Source organism: Anopheles merus, chromosome 3R (assembly GCF_017562075.2).
Source record: "Anopheles merus strain MAF chromosome 3R, AmerM5.1, whole genome shotgun sequence".
Classification (NCBI taxonomy): Eukaryota; Metazoa; Arthropoda; class Insecta; order Diptera; family Culicidae; genus Anopheles; species Anopheles merus.
In genome coordinates this window covers 47,915,358-47,931,309 of record NC_054084.1, presented here as the reverse complement: position 1 = coordinate 47,931,309, position 15,952 = coordinate 47,915,358, and the positions used below count along the sequence as shown (strand labels likewise).

Below are 15,952 nucleotides of genomic sequence, written 5' to 3'. Positions count from 1 at the left end.
TATATAAATGGTCGTGTGGTTAGATACGTGGGTATCAACACCAATGACCATTGCTCAAATCTCACTTGCTTCAGTGCTGGTGGTTTCCGTTGGAGTTTAGTATTTAAACAATCGTATCGCCGTTCTAGTTCTAGCGATGCATAACTTCAATGCGAAACCATACAACAGTACAGAGGAAATGAGAAAGCTCTCCTCCAAGCGATGAAGCTCAACTGGTTGGGGTATCCCACCAACAGATAGCGCCACCAGCTTTTTTGCTATTTTTAGAATGCATGAGTCGTTTGGCGTCTGCTAAACGAAGTCTTTCTATATTCCGTTTAGGTAGAGAACTTGAGTCGTTTAGAAGCCGTTTAGTGGTCGTTTAGTGGATTTGTGGCACTTGGGTGTTCAAGAAACAACAAGGGATGATGAAGAGCAAACGATGGAGAGTGCAAGTAATGAATTTTGTTTTCGTGAATTATGGAAACTAAATTTGATTCTTTTTGAATGGAAGCTGCTGATTTAGGATCCAGACAAAGAAAGGATAGACAAAGAAAAAGGATTTGGAGAAAAATGTTGAAAACAAAATGTATAAATATTCCAAGTACAAATAATGACTGAAGCAATTCCAATGTGACTTGCAGTGGAAAAGGAGTGTACGCTCTCTAAGCATGGATGAATTTGCAATAACGGATTTTTTTTTATGTGGCATGTGGCTAGTCGGCTCTGTCACTCAATTTACACTACAAACCATTAAAAGCAAGTAATTTTATTTAGCTTTTATAGGGTTCTTTGTCGCGTGTAATTTTCAAGCTTGTTAGCAAGGCCTTTAGACTTTAGGCCTTTCTGTGATTCATAGGAATGTTTAAGAATTGTGCATGCAGGTCAAAACTACAAAATATATCACGAATCAATACAATTATACTACTTTTTAAGTAATTGATTAGGTGTGTATTTTCCTCAGTTCCTCAGGGGAAAAAACAAGCTTGCTCAGTATGCAGGAGGAAACGATGATAGCCTCTCAGTATGGGTTGAAGCAGCTGTCATTGAGCTCGCCATAGTGAGAGCAGGCTGGATTGTCATTTGGATACGGATAAACGGAAAACCGATTAAAAGGTACCCGGATAAACGGTGCTCCACTGTAATTTCAAACAGCCCGCACGGCATCATGCTATTTGTTGCGTGGGAATTGGAATCTTTTGACGTTTCCTATACAGTTTGACAGAACAAAGCTCTTCGAATGTCAAAGTGCGAAGCTTCATTCCAAACGCTCCGGAAAAAGTTAACGCTAGATAACTGTACGAGTTCGAGAACGGATTAAATCGAAGTTGCATCCTTCCTCGAACAGTTTGCAGTAATATTTTAAGTTTATTCATTTCTGTTACAAAAAATATACGTTTTTCTCACAAGAAAATATTGGAAGAAACCAAACTTAACATCAACCAGATGCAGTGTTCAAGAATGTATCGATTTGTAACGATTGCAGAACCGTCCGGAATACAGCTTGCAGCTTTGTTGTAAGAGCAAACGCTGAAAAGTACTCCCATTATCAGTTAATCTTTTTTTACGTAGAAGTGACTCGGTTAATCTAGTTATGCGTACGGCGTTTTGTTGCTTTTTGTCGCCTGCTGTACACTCGCAGTGCCAGTGATGAGTTGGACAATAGCGCCGCGCCGTTCGTTGCCGTTCCCGCGTCAGCATTGCTAGGGCATTGGAATTCGCGTCATTTGTGTTGCTGTTAGTGAATTAATTAATTCTTTCAACGTGAAATTTCACTCTATGCCAGTGGGCGATCGTTGTTCTTTTGTAAGTCAGTGAAAAAGAAACAACCCATAGGGGATTGTTCTATTCGCAGGAGCGCTTGGTTTGTGTTTGTTTTATTGTTATTAGAGAAAGTGGCGATTGTGCAAGCGTGCAAGGCATGGTAGATTTACCGGCCCCGAATAGTTTTGTTTGTATTTTGGATACACATCGAAATAACAGTCGGTGAACAGTGAAGTGAGCAACAGCATTTCGAAGGTTGCATACGCATACTCTGCATAGCTGAATCACACAGCACAGAAGGCGCAGGATGGCACATCATCAAGGGCAAGAAGTCGGCGTGCAGGATTTTGTACTGCTGGACGCTGTTACGCAGGACAAATTCATGGACAATCTGAAGCGAAGGTATGTTTTCATATAAATAAACCGCAGATGGGTGTGGGTGTGATACTTAAAAATAGAATTGGAATGCAGAGAAGATGTCTCTAAATCCAGTAGCACTGAAACTTTAACACGCTTGAAGAGACTGTGAAGAAGACTGACCAAGAGTGCAAACCAAAAATCATGTCCTTATCGAAAAAAGGTTGAGTTTAATAGTAAAATTATAAATTTGACAGCAAAACCACGGAATGCAAATGTTTACTTTGGTTCTGAGAACAGTTAGTTGAAATAGTCTTTTCAAGCCGCCTATGTACAAGCAGTTTCCCATTTTAAAGAAACATCATCGTGATTGAAAGGATTGCCTTGATCAACAACCGAATAAGGTGCTGTTTGCAGTAATCTTCAAACGTGCGTTTTTATCGACTTCAATGTGAAGATGCAAGATGGTTGATGGATGGATTGATGGTGATTTATAGGCAAAAAGTTAATCGAACACAAAAAGTTAAGTCCCACAAACACCACGCGGCCATGGTGTATAATTATTTATAAAATGTGTCATCTTTCTAGCGTGTATGACTAACGAACTAGCCCTATTTGCATATGGCGTGTAGAGCATCGCCGCCCGTGCAATGCTTAAAAAAAACAACAACAGCACATTAGTCATCGATTATTGCAACCAGCGGCAATCACGTCATCACCGTGCAGTTAAACGCCGATTGAATTGACCAAGACGTTTCCCACAGCAACGAGGTTACGAATAAGTTGCCCTTTTGCTGAAAAATAAAACCACTTGCACAGCAAATCACATACACACACATACATCCGTATGCACAAATACAAATACCGATAAGGTGGCATGCTCGGGGATGTTTGGAAGTTTGAATCGCACAACACCCCGCATGGCCGATTGGGGGTGTTGATAAGAATACTTGAGGAAGATTTCTTTTGGCCTTCGTGTTTCGCAAATAGACTACAAGTTAAGTGTGAGCACTGCGAGCTCACAGAAATAAAACTAAAAGAAAGTAAACGCTAAGATCCGTTCTGTAATAATCCATTCGACAGCTGTTGCGATTGGGCATTCCAGCGATTGGTCTGAATGTGTGAATCATGGGTGAAAAATGGGATAAAACAGAATCACATATATATTTGACTCGAGTAGAGCTCCACTCGTACTTGCGGGTTTTATTTTATGTTTTCCAAAATGGTACAATCTTTCCACTGCTTACACACAAATAAAACCCCGCGATGCGCCTTCACGTTGGCCAAGCGCACGGACCGTTTGAAGAACGCAAGTAAACACGGGCGCTGCTGGAGGATCCATCCTTTGTACCGCGAACGCGATAGCACGGCGCAACCCGCTGACCGTCCGTTGCAACGTTTGAAGCACACGATGAGCGTTTTCTGACAAAACAATAAAAATATACAGTACACAAAAAAACCCCTCCGAAGGAGTTGGGTGTCGGTCGGATGTGGAGGGCAAGAAAACGTGCGGTACTTGAAGTTATTGCAGGATGTTTACCCTTTCAATCGGTGCCAGCTCCAGTATCTTTTTAGCACACCGATTACTCTTTATCATGTGGCCGTTTAATACTAGCAAGATAGCCATGGACAAGCGAACCTACCTAGCCTTCTTTGATTGTTCGATTGGTCTGAAAGCTCTCATCGTTAAACCTAACGGCGCCGGCTGGTGTTTGGAAGGTTTAGAGCTATGGGAGATAACCCCTGGCAAAATTCAACGGATTTTTGATGGTTTAGAAGTCAAAGTTTAATAACAAATAAATAATTTAGTAAATAAATAAAAAATTGTTCCACGAATTGATGAATAATTAATTTCATTCAAATTTATTGATCCATTCTCGATAACGAACCTTTCATGATTCATCATACAAAACCACTAAATGCTGTACTGTAAATTGGTCTGTTGTTTGCTTAACTCACAAAACTCCAAATACCAAATATATCAGCAAAGCTGAACCGTGGATCGACAAGCGTGGTGCTGTAAAATCGAAAGACATTCCACCGTTGCGTGGTCGAGGGGAATCTTATCATTGGCCGCCCTGCAGATTACACGTGTGATTTGGCAATTGTATGACACAATGCGCGGAATTTGGTGTGGGTAAAGACATCAATATTTTTTTTAGTACGATATTGATAATGATGCGGTTTATGATTGATTGGAATGAACTGCTGACTGTGTATAAACACACAATGTTTCTTCAATCTGTGCCGCTGCTCGTTCAAGTCGCAAGTCGTTGAAGCTTCTCCATTCAATGGTACAAAAGCACGTATTACCAAGGTCTTGGCTGCGAGGCCTGACGACGACGAGGGTGGTGGCGATGATGTCAGCTATACAGACGCTGTCTACGGTGACCTGTGGTGGTGGTGGCGGCGGCAAAGCGATGACGCTTCGCGGCACAGGGTGTTGTAAAGTTGCTATCCATTTCTGCGTTCTGCCCATATCCCCTTCATGTGTACGGCCTTCTTAAGCACCGTGGATTTTGTGCCATTGGTGGTAGTAAGATCACGGCTCTAGCGCGGCACTGGTTTCCTCACATATATAGGCCGAATGGTGACCCCCATCGTGCGTGTCCCCTGGTAAGCGCTGTGGCCATATGTTGCAGACCAATCCTTGGGGTTATATGTATGCGAGCGTATTGGTGAACCGTGGTGGAGGGCTCATTCTTCGAAAACCTTTTACATTAAGCTTGTAACGCTGCTTTGTACCTATGTGTGACAATCGCCGACAATGATTTACACATATGTATGGGTCGTAAAACAACTTGAGAAGGTGTGATTAGGATATACTTATAGCCTTCTTTTAGATTTATAGGAAAACATCATGGCTATTAGCTTCACTTTTTGTGGCCGAAAAATAACTTTTTTGGACAGCAAAACAAACGACATGTAAATAATTATAAACTCGATGAACAAACAAAAAAGCCCAATCAATTATTCTATATAAAGCTGTTGGAGACTCGAAAATGCATATGTAATAGCTGTGATGCTACTAAATCTTTTTTTTACATTTTATCTCAATAATATTTGCAATATGGGTCCGATCCGATGCCGTACAGCTGTCATATGCACGGCTTAATACGGATTAGAATCGGCCATGTATTGAAATCTCGAATGAAACTCCTTGCTTTCTTCTTCAGGATGGATTAGTGTAGAAAATCTAAATCTGCAAAAAAAAGTATTAAACAAAATTTAACAGAAAATTACACACGTTTTAAATGCACTAAAAAAAATACATTAAAAACGTGACGTTTACAGGGTTTCTCTAGCCCGCTCAATACCATCAGCAAACAATTCAATCCCGTAAAATACATTCCAACAATAACTATGGAGACTCGAATGGTCTCTCATTGATTGCTTTGTGTACGTTCGACGAACATTTGACAATGTTGAATTGGGATTTTACGGATTGGAAATGAAGCTGGTAGTGTTGAGCTGGCTAGAAAAAAAACCTCTGTATGCACATGCCCGTCATGTGTTCAAGCCCAGAATGGACCGAGATCATCCCATACGTAGAATTGACTTATCTTTACTATGAGTAATCTATAAGTTAGGAAGGCCTTGACCGGTTACGGCTTTTGCGCCATCAAGAAGAAAAAGAAGTAAGACCCTCTACGGGGCGTTAAAATGTAGAAAAATACAGTAGATGACCGCTAACTGGGTACTTTTTAACTGGAAGTTCGCTAACTTCTAAGTTAAAAAAAAACTTAAACGTCAAAACATGAAACATCTGGAGTCTTATGAAGGAAAATTCATCACAAATGTCCATTTTCTCCACAAATTTGGGGTCATTTGCCTACATTTGCTATTATTATTACACGAATTGCTATAATTGATATCAATATAAATGAAAAAAACTGTAATCTTTTCGTTCAAGGCAACGCCAATGAAAACAACCAATCTATCGAAACGTCACTTCAGTTAGCGTATATTGTTCCGTCGAACTCTACATACATTAAATTCAATGTTTTGTTGTTCTTATTTCACCGAAAATCGTCGACAACGGTGCAATTCTGCGAAAGAATTTAATTTTTGATAAAATGTTGTATAAGAGCCTAGACGATAGTGAATGTAAACTGATAACACCTGTAACTTATCTGTTGTTTTACGATACGTTTGGTTGCATACATTGTCTTGAAAGCATTGAAAAATATATAAATTAGTTCAAATGATCGTGCGGCTGCTTGGAATTAGTACACTGCGGCTATAACCACACCCCTAAAAACTGGCTATCACTGGGTCAAACTGGGCCATTTGTATTAAAATATCATCGATAAAAAATGATTTTTATCCAACAACACAAAGCCAGTACACGAGCTCGGTTACAAAAATACGATTTAACCTTAGTTTCGATGACCAAAAATACACTCTCATCTTTATGACCACCTACCCGGGTAGGTATTACATTTTATAAGGGAATTATTTTTGTATTTTTATTTGTGAAAAAATGTCTTATTTAACTTATTGTATGCAGCTATAATGACAAAATTCTTTAGCGTAAAATAACAACGTTTGCAAATACTCCTAATTCAAAGTATTTTGTGATTCAAATTAACTAAAAGCTAACTAACTGTTAGCTCAAAAGCTTTTTTCTCAGAATCTGTATGCGTAAATATCTGTACTAAACCGTATTTTTGTTGGCGCTGATAATAAATTAAATAAATGTTTGTCAATGAAATAGATATATCATTACATATCATGATGCCATGATGTATGCTATTCGTTGTGAGTAATCAATGTCGGCTTGTCTTGTGTTTGGTGCTAATCGTTCCTCATGTATTGAACGTTTTGTTTGAATTTGATTGTATATATTAATTCAAAATCAATTCACTTCCCTTGTTATTTAATTTCACTTCAAAGATCGTTAGAAACATTGGAGAATTTTTCAGATCTCTGCCCCGCAGCCTGTAAAATTACTCTAGTCTGCAGCTTTTGTTGAGTTTGCCAACCCCGACTCTATTCAATGGTCCATGGAACTTTGTGGGGTTAAGTAAAAATGAAAGAGAATGTATTTGAATGAAGACATACATTTGATCTGACGAACTCCAGAATAAATATATAGATATATTTAGATATATTTTGTAGAGTTAGATAGCTTAGTTTTTTCATAGATGGTCTTACATATATTCTTCACAGGATATAGCAAATTGTTACTTTCTAATTGTGTTGGAAACTTGCCAGTGTCAGACAATATTAGTATCTGCTATTGCATTTTGGCGTTCAAAACAACGTTTCATTCTACCATTTCGATAATTGGAGTGCATAGTTTGACCGATCAATAATATTAAACGCTTTAATCGGGTGTAATGAATAAAGATTGGTTTGTATTAGAACGTATTTAACGCGGAAACGCGCAGCAGAAATAATGGATTCAACGTGTTGAATAAATATGAACGTATGCTGGAAATCGATCTGGTGTTTTAATTGCATTTTTTTCATGTTTTTGGACAAACATGTTTCACACTATCAGTTAGTGGAGAAAAAAAAAATGACAAAGAAAATAGTGATATTCTTTTTTTTGTTGATAAACGCAGCATAATTGTTCGTTATTGAGTTTGGATCCTTTGTAAGTTTAGTTGATGGATGTTACATAGCTACAACACACGATCCTCGAGCTCGTTTGTTGCAATGTTACAAAGTGTGTTCCACGATCCTTGAAAATCGAGTTCAAACAAGCATTATCAACACGCTGAAATTTAATGCAATTGCAATGCAATGAGTACATATTCAACAGTTTATACGTTTCGATTGCCACAATAAATGATTGTTTTTATTTTTATTGTTGCATTGATAACAATTTAATTTACATCTACCTTGACATGGTCTTAACATGCAGCGTCGCTAACGGACCAGTATGGATGGGACAAACAGAGCAAAGCTTTCATCGGTAAAAGTTGCGCAATGTGTTAGCAACCGTGATGAAACGCTCATCACACTACATTGCGCCATAAAGCCTAAACAACGCGAACGACGTCACAAGACCGCAGACTGTTTGTAATTTTTAATTAACCTCAACGGGTTCCGTTTTCCACCGTACGGAGTTGAGGTGCGGATGAGCCCCGATGTTACAGTGGACCCGAACCGAAGGAGTGTATCATCTGTCTGCTTTCATAATCCATAATTGATAACAATTCAACGAAAGTGCGATAGATAATGTGCGCGGCCCACTGTGAAAGAGAAAGGTCAAATTTGTGCATTGATGATGAGCACGAGATGAAATTTTTTAACCGCCCATTTTTGGTGTGTCTCTTTATCCTTTCTTTTCCCGCTTGACGTCACTGGGGTCCCCTACCCGCTGTTTTGTGGGCTGTTGAGAGCGACTAACCGAAACATACTCCTTTGAGCGGTAAAGGTACCGGAGGTGCCAAGACAGCCACTTCCTTAAATGAGTCGGATGGGTCAGAAAATGCGGGGTTTTGTGTTGTTGTTATGTACTTTTCCTCTATCAAGTAAGCAGTTCGATAATCTGTAATTACATGTGATATGTTCTCCTCTGCTTTTCCTTTTCACAGGTTTCAGGCCGGCAAGATCTACACATACATCGGGGAGGTTTGCATCTCGGTGAACCCGTACCGCGAGATGAACATCTACGGGCCGGAGTACGTAAACCGATACAAGGGGCGGGAGCTGTTTGAAAATGCGCCCCACATCTTTGCCATTGCCGATGCTGCCTATCGGGTGCTGAAGCAGCGCAACAACGATACCTGCATCATGATTTCCGGCGAATCGGGTGCAGGCAAGACGGAGGCATCCAAAATCATCATGAAGTACATAGCGGCAGTTACGAATCAGGGAAAGCAGGGTGAAATTGAACGGTAAGCCGGCGGGGACCGGGATCGCATACCAGCACTCTCGATAGTAATGTTTTGCATTGCAAAACTGTTAACATACTCCCTCTGCTTAAATGCGCGTCGTTTTGGCTCGCTCATTATGGTGATGGTTTATGTTGTGTTTTGTTATACATTGATGGAATTCAGGAGAGCTTTTTACTTCTTCCGAGTTTCGAGGTGCTATTGCGAAGCATTAGAATTAAGTAATTTCTCGGCCGCGTAATGTATATTAAGTTTCAAATTCAACTGCTCTCCTATGTTTTCATTCCTCCTTGCGCATTTTTATCCTAGGAAGAATAGGCTTCATAACAAGGTTAAAATATGCTTTTAGTCCTTGTTTGGGTGTGGTATCTTTAAAGCGTATGGTTTCGCCAGTCGCCGTTAATAAGCGGCAAATTGAAGGTTCCACAGTTAATTGAGTTGGTTTGAAACCACCCAGCAACTTTTTGTGAGTGAAAAGTTGTGTTTACATCACAACGAAGACGACGCTCCTTAAATGATGGCAGGGACAAGCGAAAAGCATTTCCTTATCGTATGGCACAACATCGGAAGCACAACAAACCTATTGAGTAATATGTGCGCGAAAAATGAGAGTGATACTTTGTAAAGTTTTAATCCTGCTTCCGGGCATGTTCGTTTGTTTTGTTTGATGAGAGGAAACAGCTTCATTATGTTTTCGCAATTTTTTTTTTGCTAGGATTGCTTCTATTAACAAATAGGCTCATTTTGCTTTCAACAACGAACACACATTACGATGCCAGTGAATGAAAAACGGTTTACACATTGTTGATAAGTTGCCAATTATCGTTAGGCTTTTTATTGAAAAAAGCGTGTTTATTCCAGCATGCCGCTAATTGGCGTGGCAAAATGCTAATTAAACTTTTTTTCGCTCTTCCATTCTTTTCCATGATGCCTCGCTCTTGCAATGTTTTAGGACTTTTACGTAAAGTTGTTCCACTCAGTAACATTTGAAAGTTTATCAAATTTCGAGCATGGCTTTATTGTTGGTTTATTCTGGCCGTGTGGTTAAGCGAGCATGAGCGGGAGTTAAATAAAAAGTTTCAACTGTTAACCGCGCAAGAACTTTTGATACTTTCAATTTTACGCTTTTTCAACACTTCCAAAAACAACCCCGAGCTGTCTTCATCGCAGCTGCGTGATTTGGAAAGCCGAGATTCATCAGCATAATGTACTGTTTGCAGAATGTTTCGTTATGAATTGTATTGAAAAGCAAAAAAGATAAACCATATGCTAACGTAAAGGCACAATAGAGGTACCTTCTGTGGCACGATAATTTTCCCCATTGTATTGCTTCATCTCACAAAAAAAATCTAATTCTTGCTTTGACAAAATCCGAAAAGAAACATTCTCAATCAGGAAAAATGAACAATCACGAGTTTGCATGAAATTTGAATGATTCATAAAAAACGCTGATAATACTCAACACTTCCAAATAGATTCAACGTTATTAAGAGTCCCAGTATTAATATCGCACATCGTTGCACATTATTCGCTATTTGCAGGGTTAAGAACGTACTGATTAAGAGCAATGCAATTTTGGAGTGTTTTGGAAACGCGAAAACTAACCGCAACGACAATAGCAGCCGTTTTGGGAAATACATGGACATCGAGTTCGATTACAAAGGGGATCCGGTCGGTGGCATTATTACCAACTATTTGCTGGAAAAGTCCCGGGTCATTCAGCAGCAGAGTGGCGAACGAAACTTTCATTGCTTTTACCAGGTATGATTTAGCGATACAAGAACAAGCATGATTGGTTGGGCAATTCTTGCCCATATTAATTACATAGATTCCATGAATTATGTTAATTGTGTGCCAAACAACCATAATCATATGCATGTACAATTGCAGCTTTTACGAGGCGGTGCTAACAATGAGCTACAGCAATACAATTTAGGAAGAGATCCGGCCGCTTATCATTACACAAATCAAGGAAGTACGGAAATCCTGTCGGAAAAATCAGACTATCGAGCGACGACCGGAGGTCTGCAGGCACTTGGGTTTAGTGCGGAAGAGATTTCAATGGTGTGGCGCACGGTGGCAGCAATTCTGCATTTAGGAAATATTGAATTTAAAAGTAAGCATGCCGATGAACTGTCGCATAGTTTGGGGCAAATTAATAAATGGAATTTGTGTTTTCATTCTACCTTTCAATAATAGTGAAGGATGAAAAGATTACTATTGCTAACGGTAAGACGCTAGCAAACGTTGCGCAATTGCTGCAGGTGACGGCGGAGGAAATGCGTTCTGCCCTGACAGAGCGTGTGATTGCAGCGCGTGGCGAGATCATGACTAAAAGCCACGACACGAAGCAAGCCGAGTATGGGCGAGATGCGCTTGCGAAAGCGATCTACGATCGTATGTTCACTTGGATCATACAACGCATCAACAAGGCCATCGTAGTCCCAGGCAGTACCACGCAGAAGCGGTACAATAAAGTGATCGGCGTGTTGGACATCTATGGGTTTGAAATATTTGACCGCAACAGCTTCGAGCAGTTTTGCATCAACTATTGCAACGAAAAACTGCAGCAGCTGTTCATTGAGCTGGTGTTAAAGCAGGAACAGGAAGAGTACAACCGGGAAGGAATTGAGTGGACCAATATTGAGTATTTCAACAATCAGGTATGTTCGCGTGCGTATTTCGAGCTTATGATTGTGAATTGGAATGTAATGTTAATTGTGCATTAATTTTTTACCTAGATCATTTGTGCCTTGGTAGAACAAGCGGACAAGGGTGTTATCGCGATCATGAACGAGGCGTGCTTGAATGTTGGCAAAATTACGGACGAAATGCTGTTGGGCGACATGGACAAAAAGCTCTCCCATCATCCACATTATAGCAGCCGCCAGCTGAAACCGATGGACAAGGAATTGCGCCATAAAGAAGACTTCCGCATAACGCATTACGCCGGCGATGTAATCTATTCGATTAGTGGATTCATCGAGAAAAACCGCGACACTTTGTTCCAAGATTTCAAGCGTCTGCTTTACGGTTCGCATGACAAGGTGATCAGCTCGATGTGGCCCGAAGGTGCTCAGGATATTGCGAAAACTACAAAGCGCCCGCTGACTGCAGGAACGCTGTTCCAGAAATCGATGGCAGAGCTGGTGGCCACACTTTTGCGCAAAGAGCCACTCTACGTACGGTGCGTTAAGCCGAACGACATCAAGAGTCCGACCGTGTTCGATGATGTGCGCGTGGAGCACCAGGTGCGATACTTGGGCCTGTTGGAGAATGTGCGTGTACGAAGGGCCGGCTTTGTGCACCGTCAGCGGTACGATAAATTTCTGCTCAGGTACAAAATGATTTCCCAGTACACCTGGCCAAACTTCCGCGGTGGCAACGATCGGGAGGGCGTGAAGGTGCTGATGAACGAGAAAAACTTTAGCCACGATGTGCGGTTTGGTAAGACGAAAATATTCATCCGTTCGCCGCAAACGCTGTTTGCGCTGGAGCAGCAACGGAACGACATGATACCGCACATCGTAACGCTTCTGCAGAAGCAGGTGCGCGGATGGATCACGCGCCAGAAGTACAAGAAGATGAAGGCTGCCCTGGTCATCATGCGCCACTATCGGAAGTACAAGCTGAAGAGCTACGTGCAGGATTTGGCCGTGCGGTTTCGCAATGCACGTACGCTGCGTGACTACGGCAAGGGTATACAGTGGCCCCAGCCTCCGCTTGTCGGTCGGCAAGCGGAACGGCAGCTGCGGATGCTGTATTCTCGCTGGCGCGCCGCAATGATCCTACGCAAGTATCCACGGGAAGAGTGGCCCCAGCTGCGGCTGCAGATAATTGCTGCCAGTGCGTTCCGCAAGCGGAGAAAGTGCTGGGGCCACGATCGCCGTTGGCTCGGCAACTACTTGTCCATTGTGGCCGAAAACAGTAACTACTCGTCGTACAATGCGAGCGTCCGTAATATAAAGAATGTGGACAACTTTGATACGATCGTGTTTTCGGCGTTCGTGAAAAAGTTTAACAAATGCAACAAATCGGCAGACCGCGCGATCATAGTGACGGACGGAACTATCTACAAACTGGACGGACCGAAGAACAAATTCCGTAATATGAAGCGAACGGTTGCTATTAGAGAGGTAAGATCATCATCATGGGAGCTTTTCACACAGCATAAACTAACAATTATACTTTTTAAATTGATCTTTCCTCCCGCAAGATCACATCGATCAGCGTTAGCCCGGGACGCGATCAGCTTGCAGTATTTCATTCACATCATAATAACGACCTGATCGTATCGTTGCAAGGCGAACATCAACCGTTGAAGGAAGATCGCATCGGAGAGTTGGTGGCACATGTCATTCGGCGATACTTTGCGTAAGATTACTCGCATTTAATTTTTGTATAACGAAGAAGAATTATTAACGTTCATTTTTTCATCTTCTGTGAATAATTGTAGCATCTGCCAGCAAGAACTACCAGTGAATGTGGCGTCAACGATTCCGCTGCGGCTAGGAAACAAATCACGCTCTTTGAGTATTGAGGCTGCCGCCGGTCAAGATATGCCAGAATTTACCCATGCCGGTACATTCATCATCTTTAAGGTGCCTGCAGCGTATGCCAGTGCCCAGGAAACGACCGAAACTTCGCCCAACACGTTACCACAGCGATACTAGAATGATAAGAAAGAGAGTGGAGATGGAGAGAGAGAGAGAGTGAAAAAAAACAACCGACAAGCAGAAGTGCCATTAATTACTAGTGAAGCGACGATAATCCAGTATCCATCCTTTCCAAGTATTGACAACAGCATTAACTAAATTGACACACATATGTTTATAATGGTGCATTCCACACATTTGACTTACGGCAACGAAAACGGATGAACCGATTGTGATATTGGAGTTGTGCTTGGTTACCGCGCTATGACTTTTACATGAATCATTGAATGGCATTTTGATGTTACTTACACCATTCATACACACAACCACTCCGGCAACCGGCGGCAGGAAGGAAGTAAAGTGTTCGAAGGAACAAATCAACGTTTGCGGGGCACCCATTTTCATGGCTTAACGTAGTTTTCAATTTTTAATCTTTTTTTGAATTTTAGCATGTAAGATGTTCTTAAAGAATGCTTAGGAAGCTGTATTTCGTTTTTTTTTTTACAACATTTGCTGTACTTATTAGCTTACAGGGCGGCACATACTTGGTCTGTGCTGTTTCCGCAGATACCGCAATTTGTGCCTTTTTAAAACGTTTCCAGAATGTTGGAATGGCAATAAAAATATAGCATTAAGTGATATGTACTTCCCCCTACGTCAATTACAGATACTTGAGCGTGGCTGATGCCGGAAGCGGATACATGTTTTTACACGAACCGACAAAAATAAATCATGATTTTAACATAGTGGAATGTGGTTTTTGCTTATTGTGCGGAAATAATTTGCAATCGGCATTAAATATTACACCATTTACACAATAGTTAGTACTTTTTAGAATGTTTAATGTTTATTACAAAATATACTTAATAACAACACAATGGCAATGCGAACGATAATCATGCCCGTCGCAGCAATTCAATTAGTGCCGGTCGATCCGAAACCACCAGCTCCACGCTCTGTATCGGTAAGCGTTGGAAGCTCTTCCAAATCCGGATAAGCTATTTTCTCGCAAATAAACTGTGCGATGCGATCACCTTTCTTAACTTCAAAGTTGTTCTCAGAATGATTGAACAGTACTACTCCGACGTTGCCCCGGTAGTCCTCGTCGACGACACCGGCGCCCACATCGATGAAGTTTTTCACGGCCAAACCGGAACGTGGAGCCACCCGGCCATAGCAACCTTCCGGCACCTGGACCTGGATGTCGGTCATCACGAGCTGTTTGCCCCGAGCAGGGACCGTGTAATCGTAAGCGCTGAAAACGATACGAAATGGGTATTCTCTCAAAAGATCGATTGCTGGGATGCGTAGTTGATCGTTTCATTACCTTCGGAGATCGTAGCCCGCTGCCTTGGCGGAACCTCTCGTTGGCGCAAAAGCGTTTTCGGTGAGTTTAGCAAACTTCAGCACGCACTTTTGTTCAGGCATTTTTGGTTGGGAATGTACTGTTGCGGTTGTAAAAATGAACTGGCGTGAAACAACAGATGCGTGACTATTGGCGCGAAAGCAATGGATTGGTTTGACAAGCTTGAAGAGCCACATAGTGCTACGCCCGGTCATTGTTGAGGAATGAAAAAAATGACAAGCGTTATATCGATTGGTTCAAAATGTGTTCAAAACTCAAGATTGTAAAAAATACACAATTAAAAAATCATGTCAGTGTTTTTATAATACTGATAAGTACGCCGGATTCAATAAAAATTGATTTAATGTAATTGACATTTTGCATATTGACTTTATGACCAATTCCATGTACAATACGCAATCATAGTGCAATGTTCGTGTTTTTAAAGAAAACTACTGTACAATTTATTTTTTCAAGTAAAACTACACGATTGGCAAGATGTTTAAATTGGCCGCTAAGATTTGAATAGTCGAGTAGTGCAACGGGCAGACCATACTTAACTACGTGTATTTTAACTACGTGGAAATTGCGCGTAAAAATGTATTTGTGTAATTTGGAGCACCTTAAATTGCATTTGCACATTGTACAAAACGATATTGACTAAGAGCAAGAATTATAAGCCTGGAATTAATTAAAAATTCCTTCCGTTCTATTTTTTTAATGTTTTTTTTACAAAAAAATCGATATTTTTGTTTTGTTTTACGAGAGAATTTTGAAACATACTTTATTTTTTCAATTGCCGTCAGAAAATGCTGCAACCTGCAGCAACGGTTGCATTCACACAATCATTGCACAGTATACTCGATATCGAACAGCCATTGGCAGTACAACTTCTATGAGCTTCTATGAGTGTTAACGTACACGAATGTTCTATTATATCGTTTTCGAGGAAAAGGTCTCCTATTTTTTTGACTATTCATTAGATGGCAGCTCGGTTCCGCACA

The 15,952-nt window shown here is 41.0% G+C and overlaps 2 protein-coding genes across 3 annotated transcripts; one reads left to right on the top strand and one right to left on the bottom strand.

The window, feature by feature from the left end:
* Positions 1 to 1,503: 1,503 nt before the first annotated feature.
* Positions 1,504 to 13,661, top strand: LOC121597708 (unconventional myosin ID). Of its 2 annotated transcripts, XM_041923712.1 has the most exons (9): positions 1,504 to 1,716; positions 1,835 to 2,145; positions 8,649 to 8,951; positions 10,490 to 10,709; positions 10,839 to 11,064; positions 11,148 to 11,611; positions 11,690 to 13,084; positions 13,165 to 13,322; positions 13,405 to 13,661. In XM_041923712.1, exons 2-9 carry the CDS (start codon positions 2,051 to 2,053, stop codon positions 13,619 to 13,621), a joined length of 3,078 nt encoding a protein of 1,025 aa, XP_041779646.1. In that variant the 5' UTR covers positions 1,504 to 1,716; positions 1,835 to 2,050; the 3' UTR covers positions 13,622 to 13,661. The 2 variants fall into 2 exon arrangements, with proteins under 2 accessions (XP_041779646.1, XP_041779645.1); XM_041923711.1 differs by having other exon boundaries at positions 1,504 to 2,145.
* A 767-nt stretch (positions 13,662 to 14,428) lies between these two features.
* LOC121597718 (deoxyuridine 5'-triphosphate nucleotidohydrolase) lies at positions 14,429 to 15,152 on the bottom strand. The gene is made up of 2 exons (XM_041923735.1): positions 14,931 to 15,152; positions 14,429 to 14,858 (listed from the first exon to the last, which is right to left on the bottom strand). Exons 1-2 carry the CDS (start codon positions 15,143 to 15,145, stop codon positions 14,519 to 14,521), a joined length of 555 nt encoding a protein of 184 aa, XP_041779669.1. The 5' UTR covers positions 15,146 to 15,152; the 3' UTR covers positions 14,429 to 14,518.
* Positions 15,153 to 15,952: the final 800 nt, after the last annotated feature.

Bases quoted from the DNA above. Each gene is read 5' to 3' on its own strand.
- LOC121597708 (XM_041923712.1), top strand. From the start codon at position 2,051: ATGGCACATCATCAAGGGCAAGAAGTCGGCGTGCAGGATTTTGTACTG. The intron at 13,085-13,164 runs GTAAGATCATCA...TCCTCCCGCAAG, and splicing joins GAACGGTTGCTATTAGAGAG to ATCACATCGATCAGCGTTAG. The intron at 13,323-13,404 runs GTAAGATTACTC...GAATAATTGTAG, and splicing joins GTCATTCGGCGATACTTTGC to CATCTGCCAGCAAGAACTAC.
- LOC121597718 (XM_041923735.1), bottom strand. From the start codon at position 15,145: ATGTGGCTCTTCAAGCTTGTCAAACCAATCCATTGCTTTCGCGCCAAT. The intron at 14,859-14,930 runs GTAATGAAACGA...TATCGTTTTCAG, and splicing joins GCGGGCTACGATCTCCGAAG to CGCTTACGATTACACGGTCC.